Source organism: Rattus rattus, chromosome 1, assembly GCF_011064425.1.
Source record: "Rattus rattus isolate New Zealand chromosome 1, Rrattus_CSIRO_v1, whole genome shotgun sequence".
Lineage (NCBI taxonomy): Eukaryota > Metazoa > Chordata > Mammalia > Rodentia > Muridae > Rattus > Rattus rattus.
The window spans coordinates 249,416,071-249,434,266 of record NC_046154.1 but is presented as its reverse complement, the minus strand read 5'-3'; the positions used below and the strand labels follow the sequence as shown (position 1 = coordinate 249,434,266).

At 47.6% G+C, this 18,196-nt stretch overlaps 1 protein-coding gene across 24 annotated transcripts in view; it reads left to right on the top strand.

The window, feature by feature from the left end:
* Rbfox2 (RNA binding fox-1 homolog 2) overlaps positions 1-13,574 on the top strand; it is a 241,488-nt gene extending 227,914 nt beyond the window's left edge. For 9 of the 24 annotated variants that reach the window (XM_032917882.1, XM_032917767.1, XM_032917783.1 and 6 more), the window contains 4 exons: positions 1,975-2,006; positions 6,560-6,648; positions 7,033-7,105; positions 8,378-13,574. In XM_032917882.1, coding sequence (XP_032773773.1) covers positions 1,975-2,006; positions 6,560-6,648; positions 7,033-7,105; positions 8,378-8,432 — 249 coding nt within the window. In that variant the 3' untranslated portion in view covers positions 8,433-13,574. Of the gene's footprint in view, positions 1-10; positions 54-1,974; positions 2,007-2,167; positions 2,843-6,559; positions 6,649-7,032; positions 7,106-8,377 lie in introns of those variants that run through there. The other 15 variants (XM_032917948.1, XM_032917940.1, XM_032917825.1 and 12 more) reach the window with 5 other exon arrangements.
* The last annotated feature ends 4,622 nt before the right edge of the window (positions 13,575-18,196 follow it).

Genomic DNA, 18,196 nt, shown 5'->3' with positions numbered 1-18,196 from the left:
TCTGTTATAGAATAGTGTTACAGGAACCAATCATTAGCGCTAAAATACCTCAGGTAGGAGTGCCAGTGTGACCTGCCAATCAATCAGATTGTGGATTGCAGTGAAAAAATTGAATTATACTAACCATTCCAGCTCCACGTTAGAGATGGGAACAGAGGCTTTTTTGGACAATCAAGACTTGTGAGCGTGTGATCTAAGCCCTGCTACCTCAGCAGTGCCCATGTCACATCCACACATCATGACACTTCCTTCAAAATGAGCCATCCGGTCCCCTCACCACACTTGGTCACAGACACATCACATGTACAATCTACGATCCGACCATCACTGCCTCTTTCAGCCTCAGTCACAGTTGCCTGTGCCAGTTAAACTCGTCTTTTATTCTGGAGACCTTAGCAGCTGAGAGTGCTAACAATGAAAGAGATGGCAAAAGGAAGCAGACCGAAGTCTGCCTGCACGGGGCTTTAAGTCCCATGTTTAGGTCCCTAGTGAAACCAGAGGCAGAAGTGTGGAGTTGTGACAGGTCTGCACAGGCCCGGACTCAGCTCCTGTGCCCTCTTCCCTTCCACCTGATAAGATCAGTAAGTGTTTGGATAACAGCATGCTTGTTAGACACTTTTCCCAATAGCTTGACGCGCAGAGAAGAAAAAGAGTCCATAGTTTAATAACCCAGTTACTTCATGTAACCCAGTGACACTATAGAAGTGAACTAATTTGGAGAAATGTGGAATAGCAAAGTATTTGAAAGATTTAATTCTTTAAAGTTCTTCTCATAAATCATGTAAGTCAAAGATAATCAGTTTCTCTCCTTAACCCCAAATTTAAATGATGATGAGGTGGAACTTACATGACACTTTTGGAATATATAGATATGCCATTCAGAGCAGAAATTATATATTTTGTACCAAGCCGGTTCTGTGTCTGCATGAGAACTCACTGTCTCCTGTGGCTGAGGCTCTCAGCTGGCATGGGGGAAGAAGGCATTAGGACCATCCAGGGCCAAAGCCATTGGTTCTAGAGGCCAAACATCAGACCCTTGCTAAGTAGAACAGATCTCACTCCTCAGTGGTGATGTTGATCATCACGCCTGCCAGCCCCTACACACACACGTGCACATGCACACACTTGCCTTGCTCTGTCCATCTGCACACTACATGGGATAACAAGCTTTCATTTGTCTGCTGGTCTTGAGCTACACACTTTCCTCCTCAGTGTCACATGTCATTGTCTTCCAGGTAGAAAGAAGGTGTCTTGACATCACATGCTCACCAAAGTCCTGTTTTAATGTAAATCTAAAGCAAAAATACAATAAAATTAAAGGCAAGGTTAAAATCAAGACAAGATGAAAATCTTAGGTATCCAGACAAGGTTCACGTGCAGGGGAGCAATGGTTAGAACTTCTGTTTTGTTTCAAACATACCTGCAGAAAAACAACAGAAGAATCCCAGTGGTGCAGAGTTAATTCGATGATAAATCTGATTCAGGAAAGAAGAGTAGAAAACCTCAGTGGTAACACTGGGTGGGAAGCAGGCTTTCCTTTAACGTTTTGGAAAGTCATTAGCAAAGAGGCTTGAAGTAGCAGCATTTAGCTCTGAGAAGAAGCTGGGAGTGGGGGCAGAAATATGACAAATAATTGAGGAAAACAATTATTTCTCCAATACAGGAGAAACTTGGAAGAACACTAGATAAGACTATGCAGTTGCTCCCAGAGCGTGCACGCCTGGTGAGCTCCCTTGTCAGAGCCAGGCAGGTCGAATAGTGACTTGGGCCACCAGATGGGGTACCAGGCATTATTTAGAAAGGTTACAAAGAAAACTGTTTTTCAAGGGGCATGTGTGGATTTGAACCAGGCTTAGCCGTGCCAGACTTAGGCAGCTCTGAGTTCCAGAAGCCGTTTGTGTGTGCCCTCCTACACTCTGGTGTGCTGTGGCCATGCTAATCCCCATTTTTTGTTTTATTTCAAATCACACACAGATAGAATCTGCAAACTGCTTCAGATCAAACAGGTCTGATTGTGTGTAAATACATATGTCCTTTTTAATTTTTATTAATGGTTGCTTCAGTTTTGCATCAGTGCATGGTTAAAAGCAATACACATCAGCTATTCATGACTTCATATCTCCAAATGAATTATTTCTCCTCTTTTTTTGTTTGTTTGTTTGTGCAGTCAGCTGAAGAAATGTTAACATCTCACTCTAAATCTCTCAGTGGAGTCTCTGTTCCCTTCTCTGATATAACAGATGGGTTACTGCTTGTTATAATTATTAACATTGTGGTATGGGCCAAGGCTTGGGTGGGCAAGATTTATTCCTCCTTTGGGCTGGGGAGGGCCAGTTGTTAGGGTATGGAATGTTAACTCAAGTGGTGACTGACTGTTTCCGTAATACCAGGTCGTTGTGGCTGCACGCTCTAGTAATTGAGGCTGTGTACTTCACCGAGCTTGTGGTAGACCTAGGGCAAACCGCTGTCCCAAGAGAATGCTGGGATAGATAGAGTTAGCCAGTGCCAGTCTGGACGTGGTGGTTTTGCTGTTGTTTTAGCTCCGGATGTCGGCATGCTCAGTTTTAATGTGATTAATATTAATGTGGCGCCACCCCCCACCCTACCCCCACGCCTGAGCCCTCTTCTCCTTCCTCCCACCTTGTTCTTTTTGAAAATTTTAAGAGACAGTAATGAAAACCTTGGTGTTTCAAACTGCACTTTGCTCTCATGTTCTATATATAAGTGCCTTCAAATTTGCTGGTTAAAGTAAAATCGGGGTATGGGGACATCTTAGCCCAAGATCTTTCTACACTGTAAAACCTAGAATGCAGTTAAGTCAGTTGTATGTTGTAGATTTTGTCCTGAGTTTTATGTAAGGTTCTGGTGGTGTTCGGCTTTTTTTTTTTTTTTTTTTTTTTTTCCCCCGGAGCTGAGGACCAAAGCCAGGGCCTTGGACTTGCTAGGCAAGCGCTCTACCACTGAGCTAAATCCCCAACCCCTTATGTAAGGTTCTGTAGAATGCCCAATTTCAGCAAAAGCAGAAAGACTCTGGAATAAGATGTATCTAAAAGGGATTACTTCCTGGTACACGGTGCACATTTCCTTAGACATGGGTGAATTACCAAACTGCTTTGGTAACGTATTACCCATCAGCCCACATGTAGCCCTCCTGTAAATGACTTCTGTTAAAAGACCTCTGCTGATCAAAGGCATTGATGTAGTTTTTCTTGTTGCCAGTATTCTCCAAGCCCATCATCAGTATCAATAAAATATTTCATCCTGTCCTGTACTTAAAGCACAGAGAACTTCATCCATCAGACCCCAAAGTCAGAACCTGCTTGTGAAAGTGGATTACTGCAGATGGAGAAGACCTAAGCCACTGAGGGAACCACTGCTGTCAGTTGCCTTGCTTAGGAGTCCTTCCTCCCAGTTAGCAGCCACAACCCAGAGCTGCGATTGAGACAGCATGTGGAATGTGTGGCCCACGTGCTCTTGAAGCTCCCAAGGATCAGTCCTGAATCGGAACCATCAGCAAGAGCCTGCACCCCTGCTCCAAGCTGTAAATGCTGGGCCTAGCTAAGCATAGATCACATTTAGTTACTTTGACTATTTGAGAGTCCTAAAATTGAAAAGATTATCTTGGTGTTTAAAGAAATGCTGAAGAGAAAGCACATGGCGCCAAAGTACCTTTGTTACAAAGAAGCCTCACTAAAGGTTTGGCTTCCATTCTAAAAACTAGAACCATTTCTAAATAGAGTGAACAGCTGAGCCTTCAGGGTCCAGATAAAGACTGAACCGTATATAAGGATGAAATGTTTGTTCTCTCACCAATGCTTTGGTCACCCTGTGCCCTCTTTGGAGACTAAAGGACTAAGGTAAAGAAGGACTGGGGCAAGCCCTGAGGAGCCAGTTGTGAGGCATTGTGGGGGTAGTCCAGCCTGCTCTTACAGTAAACATGGCTGAAAGTCACAGGGATGCTTCCTGTTACACTCCACTCTGGCCATGTCACTGCAGGGTTTGATAATGGTAACTCAGACTGTCCCTTATAGGCACCTGTGAGTGACAGCAAAAGAGTGTTGCACAGCAGCTGAGAGCCGGTGCACTTTAAACATGTATTTGGAGCTGCTGACCCTGACTTCTTACAGCATAGACTCGGAGAGCCCCTCATAGTGCTGCTGCTTTACTAGAGAAAGCTTAGAGTTCATAAAATGATTCCCACAGTAAAAGTTATCAGGAACCAAAGAGGCCATCCAGAGCTGCTAAGTAGGGTGGTAGAGAGAGAAGAGCAAGGATCCTATTAGAAAATACTTCTTATGGGTATATGCCCAGGAGTGGTTGGTATAACTGGGTCCTTAGGTAGTACTATGTCCAGTTTTCTGAGGAACCAAATGGAGGAGTTAAGGGAAGGACTGAAAGAGCTAAAGAGGTTTGCAGCCTCATAGGAAGAACAGCAATATCAACCAACCAGACCTCCCCATCCCCGAGCTCCCAGGGACTAAACCACCAGCCGAATAGTACATGTGGAGGGACCCATGGCTCTCTAGCTGCTTATGTAGCAGAGGATGGCCTTATCCAGCTTGGGGGTGGGGAGGTATCCTATGGAGACGTGATGCCCCAGCGTTAGGGGAATGCTAGGGCAGTGAGGTGGGAGTGGGAGGGTAAGTGGGGGAGCACCCGAATAGAAGCAGGGGGGAGGGGGAGAATAGGGGTTTTCGGAGGGGAAATTTAGAAAGGGGATAACATTTGAAATATAAATAAATAAAATAACCAGGAAGGAAGGAAAGAGAAAGAGAGAGAGAGAGAGAGAGAGAGAGAGAGGAAGGAGAGAGAAAGAAAAGAAAGAAAGAAAGAGAGAAAGAGAGAAAGAAAGGCAGGCAGGCAGGCAGGCTGGCAAGCAAGCAAGCAAGCAAGCAAGCAAGCAGGCAAGCAAAAAAGACAGACTTCTTAGCCAGGCGCGTTGGCACATACCTTTAATCCCAGCACTTGGGAAGAAGAGGCAGGTGATTATGTAAGTTCAAAGCCAGCCTGGTCTACATAGCAAGTTCCCACACACCCTAAGGTAGCTCTGTCTCTAGACTAGAGATATCATTTCCAAATATGTGTGTTTGTGCGTGTGCCCACACGTGCATGCACACACACACACACAGATACACACACATGGTTACACCCATCTTTTCAACCCTAAAACATGGCCCCCCCAAAAAAAAGGAAATGTGAAATGTCTCTTGGAAAGTTAGCAAAAAACTGACATTCAAAGGGAAAAGCGTGGGATACTTCAGCTGCTGTGAGATGTGGACCTTCTGCAGAGTAAACACTGCTTTATCTGTCATTCATGACTGAAAACAACAGAGCACATATTTTTGACAGCCAAAGGATGACAATAAAAATGTATGACTGCCAGTTGATGTTGGCACACACCTTTAATCCTAGCACTCAGGAGACAGAGGCATGTGGATCTCTGAGTTCCAGAGCAGCCAGGGGTGCACAGAGAAACCCTGTCTCTGGTTTTTTGGAGTTTTTTTGTTTGTTTGTTTGCTTGCTTGCTTGGTTAGTTGGTTGGTTTTGTTTTTAAGTATCTCTGAATTAGATCTAGATAAAGTGAGTGGGTTATGGAAGGATACAGTAAGGACCTTACCAGTTGTATTGGCCTGTCTCACTGTCCTTGAGTCCTTCCAGAAGGGACATCTCTGTTCATACACACATTGATTGCCTTCGTTTAGTTCCTAAAAAATGCAGGTGGAGTAGCAGGCTGTAATGGTTCTGAGTTCCTCAGGACTTCTCATGAAGATCTTGGGGAAAAAGCTCCCAAAGGCTGCTGTGGGAAAAGGAAACAGTGAGGCCTGTCTGACCTCATCAGAGCTAGTCAAACACACCTAAGCTAATTGCAATCTGATTTCCCCAAGTCTGGAATGTGGGCTTGAGTTAAGGTTTTCCGAGAGAACTAGGGTTAAGCGTTTAGCTTTTAAAGCCACAGTCTCTGTCCCACCGCTCTGACAAGCAGGTGGTAGATTTTTTGATTCACAGGCAGTTCTCTGATGTCTGGTCTGCTTGAGCTCTTCCTTCTCAGTGTTGCTCTTGACAGACATGCTCTGCCAAGTGGAGCCAAGCTCTGGGTTAGATCTTCCTGTGACCTACTGCATTCTCTCAGTAACAAGCCAGTCCCAGTACAGAGACTCTGAAATTGACACTGATGGACGAAGTAGATTTTAATTCTCTTAACTGTTATATACACATTGACTCAATTCTCCTAATATTTCAAGAATATTTTCCCTGTCAAGAGTTCTAAAAAAAAACACTGTGAAGTAAAATCCAAAATCATATCTGTATTTCTTAAAATCACTAGGTAGTACCCATGTACTTTTTCTGTCACAAATTGGAAAGCAAATCCCTACATTGGCTAAAGCTTAATTTTTCTACCTTAGGAGGAGCATGCAAACTGGTGCAGTTTGAAACATCTCTTTCCATGTGTGTCTATGTTTGTGTCTGTCCTTGTGTCTACACGTGTGCGTCTGTATGGGGGGAGGGTGTCTGTCTCGGGGAGAGGTAGCTGTAAAGTCAGTTCTCTTCTTTCCTGTAGGGTGGATATGCAGCCTACAGATATGCACAGCCTGCTACTGCAACCGCAGCCACAGCTGCTGCAGCCGCTGCAGCCGCTTACAGCGACGGGTATGTACAGCCAGAGCAAGCAGACCCTGAGCACCGTGCTCCCTGCAGCATCCCTCTCCCTCTTCCTCATTTCCAGAATTGCCCTGAGTCCTTGACCTCCTGCCAGCCTGGCTCTTTCTGGAGCCAGTTTTCCATGGCTTCCGCCACACAGCACCCAGGCCTAGCCTCTTCCTGTACTTGTGCTCTTGTTCTGTCTCTTCTTTGGCTGTGATCGCAATTGGTCTTTTTTCCCATTTGACCCCTTCTTTGCCATTTTATAGTAGTCAGGACTCCCCAGTTACTGCACTCGGGAACAGAGACAGGAAGGCTTCTTCCGTCTGCCATTTTCCCTATGAGTAGTCTTGGTCTCCCCTGCTTCCATCTGACCCTGCTTCTCCTTTCCAGTTACGGCAGGGTGTACACAGCTGACCCCTACCATGCCCTCGCCCCTGCCGCCAGCTATGGAGTTGGCGCTGTGGTAAGTTTATACCTTTTTTCTTATCCTTGTTCCTCCTCTATGGGAAACAATGTGTGGTCATTTCATCCACTGCCAAAGTGTGGAAGCTGAATGAGACTGGGAACTTATGTCACTTGCTTTACCTGTCTATCTGGAAAGACAGTAGGAAGGAGGGGTTGATGGTGACAGTCTTCCTGAGTAATGACTTCGTTTAGGAGAGGACAGGGAATAATGGGCCCCTTTACCAGGAACATACATGCCAGTAGCACAGTGTTCTTGAGAGTACGGAAGGCGTGGGATGGTAAGGCTTCCAGTCCTCACAACATGCTCTTGGTGTACTCAGTTTTTGATTGCTGATGCCTGACAATGTGCCTGCTGCTTCCTGCCTGCTGGCAGTAGCGCTGGGACTCAAGTGTTGTGAACACTGCAGAGGCAGTTCCTAGTAGCAGTTGTAGGGAAGTATGGAGAAAGTACATAGAGTGAGTCTAGAATAATCCTTAGGACTGACGTACTTGCTGTAGCCTTCTTGGATTTGGCCTAGATGCCTTTATTGCTGACTGGTATTCATAGTTACAAAGGCAGGCCACTCCATAGTGATGCCAGCTGGAAATTCTATACCCTGAAAGAAAGACCCGGACAGCATTCCTGGGAAGGATCATGTGACACACCAGAGAAAGTCAGTTGATCATGTGTAGGCCTGTTCCCCTTGTTAGCCTCTTAACAGCACAGTGTGACAGCCACTTACAGAGCACTGGCCCTGGGAGTCTTCCTGCTGCTGCACAGATGAGTCCTGAAGGAGGGCCTGTCTGTTGTGTGCGCACACTAAGCCTTTCTGACAAGAGACTAGAGTTGCTGCTGCAGTTGGGCACCTGTGGGCAGTTCTTGAATCAGGACCCATGGATCCAGAGATGCGTGTGTTTCATAGATTGTACAAGAGATCTGCTTCGTCAGTGGAGAATTTGGCTTGGGTTTAAATGTGGCATCATTCTAAACACAGGATGTGACCATCTCTGCCAGGAAGTAGTCAGAGGTAGCACACTCTGACAGGTCATGTGTTTGAAGGGAGCTCAGTAATTTTCTTTCAGCCAGAACTGTAGTAGCATTACAAAGACAGACAGACAGACAGACAGACACCATATCAAGTCTACCCTCTGTGCCTAGTCATATAATTATGAAGTCAGCCGTTATGATGTCTCTACTGCCAGAAGAGAGAGGTGATCTCTCAGGACATAGCGTGTCATTTCCAATGCTTTTCTCATCCTTTCAATATTCTTATGTCTCTACCCACTGCAGGCGAGTTTGTACCGAGGTGGCTACAGCCGATTTGCCCCCTACTGAAGTGACGTGAGACCCCTGCAAATGGGACAGCCCCCAGTTCATGAGGCCTGGCTATTGCAATATTTACTAGTAGAGGACTCTATAGCAAGATGAAGAGGAAAACAAACAAAAAAGAGAGAATACTTTTTATACCTCACTGTGTTCTTTGAATATGTATTTTTCCTTTAAATTTCTGCCTTTAATTCTTTTGTTCCAAAGATTGTGCTTTTTTTGGTTTTGTTTTTGTTTTTGAATTTTTGTTTTTGTTTTTGTTTGGAGGGGGGGTTGTTTTGGGGTTTTTTGTTTTGTTTTTTGTTTTGGGGTTTTTTGTTGTTCTTATTTTTGCTTTTTTTTAAAACTGTGGTTAAAAAAAAAAAAAGATAGTGCATTTCCACGTCTGTATGTCCACGCTCAGCTTATTCTGTCGGTCACAGAAGAGGCAGTGGAGGAGGAAGGAGCTGATACATGCATTTGACCAGAAGCCAGCAGACAGAATTACCAAAGTGGATCTGGTGCTGATGGCTGGGGGGACAAGCAGAGTGGAGGCCAGCTCTGCAGCAGTGTGCCCTTCTGGCCTGACTCTGGCTGGAGGCTCTGACTGGCTGTGGCTGGAATCCCACATGCCTTTAGGTAGGAGTTTGTGCTTACAAAGCAAGAGAATTTAAAAGACGCTTTTCTCTCCTCTAACCTCCTGCCTTTCTATTCGTTTTACAATCATTGACAGGTACAGCCTGAGAGTGTTGTCATGGCTTTTGGAATTACAGTGCTGGTATTCCCAAGCATGCTCTCAGACTGTGGATGAGAAACACCTCAGTACAAAAATGATCTTGAAGTGAGCTCCCAAATAGGAAAACACTTGTTTCTTTTCCTTTCAGAAATCTCAGCATCCTTGCTGGGCTGTTGCCCCTTTAATTGAGCCACTGTGCTGCAACTCCTCTGTTCTTTTATTAACATGCTACTCCCATGTCCTCAAGATTCAGGAATCGGGATCTGGGAATGGAAGAATGAATAGTCAGTGGCCAGATTTCCCCCCCAGATATCTGGGCACAGTATGAGGATTAAAAGTACAAATTGTTCAGAGCCATTAGAGTGTGTAGAAGAGGAAAGGGGATGTTCAATCTGATATCCCTTCATTTTCTTGTAGCACGAAGTCAGTACAGAGTAAGAAAGGCATCGGAAAGCCTCTGCTGGGGCAGGATAAGGAACCAAGCCCTAGGCTGGCTGTCCTAACAAGTGTGCTGATGAGGACCAGTAAGGGCAGGCAGAGGCAATTTGTCCTCACTCCAAAGCCATAGGAATTTCCATCTTCCAGAGCCTCTGTGAGTCTCCAGCCCTTGTGGCCACTGCATCCAGCTTCACGGTGTCCTCCAGAGTCACAGCCAAGCACCTGGACCCCTTGGGGAACACTAAGAAGACAGGCCGTGGACTTTAAGCCTACCTTTGAAGGAGGATGTAAAATTTCAAGGGTCCTCCTGCACGGGCCATGGCAGTGAAACCTGGCTTCAGTTTTGTTTCCAAAGGACTTCTTTCTCCCCCAGATCTGAGATGTATTCGAAAGGCAAGGGTCCCACAGAGGCTCCAAAATGAAGGCATTAGGAAACCGGAGTGTCAACTGGCTCCCTGGTCAGTTCACCTGAGGGATCGCTGCTAAGGGGAGTAGTTCAGAGACATGAGCTTGGGTTTTGTTAGGGTCTGTTTTAGGGTTATTTTATTGGGGTTTGGTTCTGTTGTTGTTGTTGTTGTTGTTGTTGTTGTCATTGCCTCTGCCTCTACACATTTTTGAGTGATAAATGATTCATGTCCCTGAATTAAAGTGGCTGACGTTTGACTGCATCAAGCATCCTTTTGTAAGCAGGGAGGCCTTGGCCTACGGTTGACATGTACCGTCTTGCTCTCAGATCCTATCTCCCTTTATATCTGAAGAGACAACGTGGAAACTAGAGAGCTCAGTGTAGTCATTGATTCTGGGACAACGTGTGAAATAGGAAACCAGACAGACTGCCTGCCACTGGCCACTTATGGAGTCCCTTCCCCGAAGCCAAAGTTTGGTTTGTTGTTGCTGTTATGACAGTTTTCATTGTATGTGCATAAATATTTTAGTTAGGGGAAGGGATAGTCTGGGGCCTCTTGGAGTTCTAGAGAATGGGGGCAGAGGGATTTTCCTTTCTTTTGTTTCTTTTTGAGAAAATTTACTGGCTAAAGGAACAGACATTTTGGGTCTTTGTTTAATAAGGGCCATTCTCACAAAAAGGCAAGCCCCTTCACCTGGTGGAGACTAGGCCAGTCCCTCGACAATTGTATCCACAAAGGGCAGAAAGGGAGGAAGAATTGAAGAAGGCGTCTTTCTTCCTGGACAGGAGTAAGGGTGGTCATAGCAGGGCGAAAAGGACAGTCCCCGTGGCCCATGCCGGAGGGGCCAGAGGGGCCTTCATGCACTTCAGTTCAGCTGGTTCTGGCTGAGGCCTCCAAGGCCAGTCTGTTTGCCAGCACGTCTCTGCTGCATGTACAGGGACACTCTCCGGTGGGTGCCACTTCCTCAAGCTCCTTCCAAGGAACACTAGATGGAGTTGGCTTTTTATGCAAGGGTCTTTGGATTTCAGGGTGAGCACTGAGAGTTTGGCTCCCCCAAGTGTCTGGGTTTCACTGTATTGGCCTCATGGTTGGTCCTCAAGGCCACTGTGCTGGTGTGTTGGACTGATTTAGGAAGCAGCAGGCTAGAGGAGAAAGGCATTTTGTGACTCTGTTAGAGGATTCTGGGTGATGATTTCAAAAAGATGGCTGACGCTGAATCGCAGTGAGAAGGGCGTTTTCAGTTTCAAAGGCTTCTGCAGCCTGGACTTTTCTATGCTGCAAATCTTACTAGAAGCTGGGCTCCTTTAAGGAGACTTGTAGTGAAAACGTTTGTCTGGCTGTTCCCCTTTCAGCCCGGAGAGCTGCCTTAGGTCTTTTCTAGAATTTCTGTGTTACTTAGTTCAACCTCAGCCCAGAAGCACCTTGCTACTACTTGTCATTGTAGGGCTCTCAGGTTTCCAGGAACCTCTGCCACTGTCACCCTGCAGCAGCCGATGTCTGAACTGAGCCCGAGTTCTTCCTTCCCTTGGAAACCGCCTGGAGCTCAGCTCATAGTTTAAGGAGAGCTTGTGGCTGTTCCTCAAACATGGACTCCTCAGGGGCTGAACTGTTTAGTTTAGGCTGTGCTTTCTTAGAGATGCAGCCAGCAGGAGTGGCCACCTGCATCCTGCACCTAGTCATGTAGCTTCCAGACACGAGGGGCTGTAAGATGAGAAGGGCACGAGGCTATGCAAGAAGAGCATGATGTGCCCCTCCCTCTCTGTGCCAGGTAAATGAGGCCAGCCAGGGGCAGTCTGGACCGCGGGTGTCGGGAAGGCAGGAAGCTGCCTGGCGATCCTTCCCCTTTGGCCAGCCAGTTCTCCACTACTCAAAATCTAGCATGGCAGTGTCTGCAAAATCGCAGGCTTTCCCCCGGCTGTTAGGAGCAAAGGGACTTTGGGGGGTGGGGACGGGGTTGTGGTGTTTTGAAGCATAAGTTACCTGTTTGCACTGTTTTCAGATAGGAAACAATAGTGGGCACGGTGAACATCTAATGTAAACGTGTGTTTTATTTTGTCATGCTCTTGAGAATGTCTGATCATTTGTAGTATACACCAGTAACACTTGATTCTCTGTTGCATAAAACACTATATTTTTGGAAATGTTGCTGTCCCACCCTTCCCTCTCCTGTGTACCTCCTTTACCCTTGCTTCCTCATCAGCCAGGCAGTTGCCATCCCTGGGCTAGAGCGGGAAACAGGGCCCCACCCCAAGCGGGCTCTGGGTGTCCTAAGCCAGCATGTGCCCTCTAGGTTACTGAGTGCAGGACAGTCCCTTGGCAGCTTTCCTTTTGAAAGGCTCACCAACTACCACAGGTTGCCAAACTCTTCAGCAAGGCACTAGAAATGAGCCAGGGGGCACGGGTCCCTGAAGTCTTGTGGTTGGCTGTGGAAGCCATGTTCTTATGCAAGTTACCGAAACTGTAGCCAGTTACAGTGTACTCAGGAAAAACGGTGGATGAGCTCAGCCATGGCGGTGCTGGCTGGCAGGGATGGGAACTGAGGACTGCCCATCAGCCAAGACCTCCCACCCAGGGGGCAGCCCTCTGTACATGCCAGCGCTGGGGGGTGGGGAGGGCTGCATTCACCCTGGCAGGCAAAAAGGGAACAGCGATGCTCTTTCCTTCCCTCCCTCTTCCGGTTACCAATGCCAGATTCCCAGGGGCACGCAAGTTTTTGAGTTTTTCAGAAAATGCTTTTGGTTTGGTTTTTCCGGGGACTGATGTGCTTTAATCGCTGTCTGTCCCCATCAGGACGCCTAGCTTAGCTCTTTTCTCGTATTTTCTGTTGACAGTATTTTTGTGTGCCTGCTTGTTGGGCAGCTCATTTTGGCTGCATTATATATGGAGTGATGAACTGATCCTTTTCTTTCCCTAAGAGACATGACTTTCCCTGTGTCAGCATTCAGCTTGTGAATAGCTAGAGACACCCTGGGGCTGACACGTGTAAGTTAGAGCTGCAGAGCGAACTGAGGCGCTCTCTCAGTTTTTGAGTCTCCATCTTCTCAAGGCTCAAAGTACCACAGAACCTCGCTCTCCTCCACACCTCTGTGGCAGGGAGTGGCCTGCCTAGCACGTGTGGTTTCCCTGTGGCAGGACAGGTACCACTGGGACATGGGGGCATACTCGGATGCTTGTCCAATTGACCACCCAGCTGTGTCTCCTTCCTTCCCATCCTCTCCCAGAGTCACCTCCTAGGGCACCCGAGCTGCTTGCCCAGGGTCCTGTTTCCCTGCTAACTCCAGAGAAGCACCCAGGGCTTTGTGACAGTCTCTAACTCCCTCTCTCCCTCTCTCCCTCCTCCTCAAGAATCATATTGTATAGTAGCTTTCAGACCATACAGTATTCATTGGGTTACTCCTATTATTATCAAGTAGCTGGAATTGTGAAGGTTGGAGTAGTTAGATCTTTAGCTTTTATTCATTATTTTTTGTATTACTCTCCATGTGTATAAATTATTGATCATGTTGCTGGCTTTTATAAACTCTTAGCAAAGGAGGGGCCCTGCCTCAGCCTTTGCAAATGGTAACGAAGCACTGTTTTTAAATAAAAGAGAGAAACACCACCTCTGGCTGTTTTTGGCTCCTTTCTGCCTGAACTCCAGGCTCTGACCTGGAAAGAGGAAGAGAAACCACAGCACTGCTTCCGGGGGGCTTCTAAGTGACCAGAAGCTAGGAGGGAGGGACCCTGCAGCTGCTCTCCAGCTGGCAGCAGACGTCCAACTGAAGTGAAGTGCACTGCTCTTCCCTTCAGCCTCCCCCTGCCCACTTGCAAGGCCTCAGGCACTACATGAGCTCCACTGACCTGAACCCCCCGAGGTAAGTGCCTGCTTCCCAGCTCCTGCTCCTGTCCCCATCTTCACTGTCACTGTGTGGAATGCCTCTGCTGTTAGACTGGCCTTCCACTACCCCTCACTAGTGCTTTCCCTGCCAATATCCCAGATACCTAGTTTCCCCAGTCACTGCCTTCCTGAGTCGTCGGGAGCATGGAGATCCTCTCGTAGACTCTGAGTGGATTTCTGCTCTCAAACGTGTAAACCCGGGCTTCTTCCTTCTCCTTACCTGCCCTAACAGTCTTCAGCTCTCAGGCTAATCCTCACCCCACCCTATGCTCTGCACCTAACCTTCCTACTTTATCGGCTATGGGCCCTGTCTCCTCTCTTGGCCTTTTCCTGACTAGGGTCTTCAATCTTATAGTTTCTAAATTTTTCCCCCACTAGAATCCCAAGGTCTCTTCTCCATGAATAAGCTGCCACCCACCACCTCTGCTTGCCCTTCTCCCTGCCACCTGACCTTCCAAATGAGGAAGCAGCCCCCTGAGGAGAGGACAGTCCCCGGTGGTGTGCCTGCACGGTGACCTCTGGCTTCTCAGCTGCCTCCGAGGGCCCTGGAACTGGCAGATCCCCCAAACACACAGCAGCAACACATGCCTGGAGAGCTTGGGGCTCTCTGGACTGTCCCTTGTGCTGATGCTCTTACCACCCACACTGCCACTGCCACTAAAGGCCTTTGACTCTGACCAGGCTGTGTTTGTGACAGGATAGTGCATTCACTTCAAAGGAAACAGAAACTGAGCCTGACCATGTCTCCTCACTAAACACTGAAACTAAGGATCGTGTCCAAAGCCACATGGGAAGGGGCAGGGCAGGAGCTTCTGGCCTTACATGTGCCTCAAAATGTCACTAAGTCCAATAGCGTCCTCTACCCATGAACTAACCGTGGAGAAGCTTGTTTCTCACCATTAGGGGAGCATCAAGTCGCCAGGCAGTCTGTGTAGTAAAAGGGTGAGAGGTGGCTCTCTGGGGCTTGATCCTGGACATGAGGATTTCAACATCAAAAAGGGGGGCCATTCCTGCCACAGCAGTCCCCTGGGGCTGTGAACTGAGCAGTGAGTGGTGACCGTGGCGACTGAAGCCTTTGGGGAAAGAAGGCTAACGGTGAGATGGAGGCCAAAAGGGGCTACTGACCAAAGCAAGGGCTTCACTAAGAAGTGGCATAAACCTGTGTCCTGGCCAGGCGGGGTGGTGAACACCCCTGACCACAGCTGTCAGGAGGCAGAAGCAGGTGGACCTCGAGTTCAAGGCCAGCCTGTTCTACAGAGCGAGACTGTCACAGAAGGAACACATTTTGCTCAGTCCACCCATACCGTTCTCTTCTGATCAGTTTCACTAAGCCCATTCTAACAGCACCGCTTATAAACCCTTCATCCTCACCTCTCCCCTGCATCTCCCATGGGGACAGCATCCCTGGGCAGTTCTGAGCTCTGAGTTGCTGTTGTCTACCTGGCTCTGCCCTGCTCTGCTCCAGCTCTACCCCCTGGGCATGATCTAAACATCCTTCCAGGAAGACCTAACCATCCATCTACACGGTCTCTTCCCAGCACTGCCCTCTGACCCTACCCGGTTCCCTTTCACGTACCCCTCTGAAGGTACATGATATCTGTCCGTCTCAGTCATGAGAAAAGGGCACCCATGGGCTTATGCTGACTTCCTCAGCCAGTCTTCCAGGATCTCCCCTGGATTCTTCTAAAAGCACAACCACGCATCCGGCTCCTTGGAGATCCATTTTCCAGTCTACTATCTAAACTAGTGCAACTCTCCTGCCCCCTTCCCCTGCACTTCCACTGAGCTTACCTCAGTGTCAGCACTCAGGTGTGCAAACGACTCACACGGATATGACAGCAGTGAGCTGTGTTCTTCAGTACAGAGGTCAAAAGGCAAGTGGGCAGATCCCCAGCCGCAGACTTGGCCCGGTGGAGCTGAAGAGGGTTGCAACACCGTAGGAAGAACAATAATGTCCACCAACCAGACCCCACCAGAGCTCCCAGGGACTAAACCACCAACCAAAGAATACACAGGGCGGGGGGAGTGGGGGGTACCCATGACTTCAGACGCATATGTAGCAGAGGATAGCATTGTCCAGCATCAATAGGAGGAAAAGCTCTTGGTCCTGTGAAGGCTCATTTCCCCAGTGTAGGGAATGCTAGGGCGTTGAGGTGGAAGTGGGTGGGTGGGAGTGGGAACATCCTCATAGAAGCAGGGGGAAGGGGATAACATTTGAAATGTAAACATATAAAATATCCAAGAAAAATAAAATTTGTAAAAAGTCCTAACTGCTCTTCCTTCTGACCTAAATGTGATTCCTCCCACCCACATGGGGCAACTCACAGCCACTTCTAATTCCAACTCCAGGGGGTCTGATACCTTCTTCTGGCCCTGCACGTACACCACATAAATAAAGTCTTTGAAGTGTATCACTCTGGTTGGTCACCGTGTGTGCCCAGCTTTCAAACTGGGTTATCCAAAGCACTGAAATAGTCCAGGTCCTCAGGGAGAAGGGTCCAATGACACTATGGGTCACCATTCCTACAGTCCCTGGAGGCCTGAGATCTGGAGAAATTTTACCTTCATACATGAAGACATACATTGGAGCTGGAGGACTGCCAAACAGGTAAGTATGAATGTTTCGTTTTGGGGGACAGGGTCACTCTCTATAGAGCCTTGGCTGGCCTGAAACTTACCTAGGCCAAGCTGGCTTCAAACCCAGAGATCTGCCTGCCTCCGCCTCTGCCGATGGGGTGCTGGGGCGGTGATGAGTCGGAAATGGTGCCCTTGCTGCATCAGAACAGCATTTTCCCATTCATCCAAAGGTTTCACCAAAAGTGGAAAAGCAATTGTCATCCCCTGGAAATTTGCTCTTAGCACCCTTGGCCTCACCCGTCCCAAGTCCCACATCACAATTTGGGAATCAAAATCTATAATTTCCCATAGTCCCAAGTCTAAGCAGAAAAGTGCTGAGGGCTATGTCACTTCATGTCATGGTACACCGGTGCACGGAAAAGCTCTCCAGGGTGGGAATCTCTTAGGCATAGGAAATCTACCTGATTCTTTAAAAAAAAAAAAAAAAAATAACAGAGTGTGTCCTAGTTACTTTTCTGTTGCCATGACCAAAGCAACTTATTCATTTTTTTTTTTTTTAAGTTTAATTTGGGACTCAGAGCCGATGAGTGTGGTTGCAGGCTGGTAGGCCGGACAATGGACGGCAATGGAACACAAGCTGAGAGCTTCTATCTGATCCACAGACCTGAGGTGGAGGGACACCAGGAATGCTGTGGGCATCTGAAGCCTCAAAGCCCACCCCAGTGACATATGCCTTCCAACATGCCTCCTCCTTTTCCCAAACAGTTTCAGCGACTCTAACAACGTTTCCAAACATGTGGAGGCCATTCTTAACCAACCACCACCATCAGCTTAGAAGTGCTAACCATTACAGAACAAAGGAAGTCTGTGCTAGCTTGTCTGTGTTACCCTGAGTCGTAAATGCAGATCAGTCTTCAACAGGCAGGTCCCTGCCCAAGGGTCATTTCCTCTATCTTGTCATCCTCTCTGTTCTGTCCCGATTTGTGCACACACCGGTTTCATATCGTCGTCTTTAATAACTCACTGAGTCCAGTTAATATGCATGTGGATGTGAGGCCGACAGTAATGGAGTATTTAAGTGGAACCACTTCCCACCACCAGCGAGTGTAGATTCGATCTCTGCTTGGCCAACAATAAAACAGGACTTTCTTAGACCCAACAGCAATATAAATAATGACACAAAGGCGTACTAAGGTTTTAAAGCCTAGGCCTTAGCTGGGCAGTCTTCCCAACCTCTCTATCCTGACTGATCCTGGCCTGTGTCTCGCCACGCGGCCAGCTCTACCTCTGTTCTGCTCCATTCATCTACCTGCAGGTCTGCTGCTGGATCGCACCTCTCAATTCTCCCAGAGACCCTCTCTCTGCCCAGAAGTCTGCCATCCACTTCCTGCAGCTATTGGCTGTCAGCTCTTTATTAAAGCCAATCAGATACAATTCTAGATCGCCTGAGACAGGTGAGGAAGGAACAAGTTATTTACAAAATATGCGACCGTTGATGGGCCATAGAAATAACAATGCCAAGATGCTAGTAAACGCATCTTCACACAGTGTACCCCCACACGACAGGATCTTTGATGAAAGATACAAGGACAGTGAGGAGAGGACAGGGTGGGTCGAGGGGTGACAGGGGGTGGCATGTAATTTTTTTCATTGCAATTATAAATGTACTCTGGGGTCCTGTGCAACTAGAGAAGCACACATCCTTTGTTTACCCAACAAAAGTTCGTTTGGTTTTTTGTTTTTGTCTTGCCTTGGTTTTCTGTGACCTG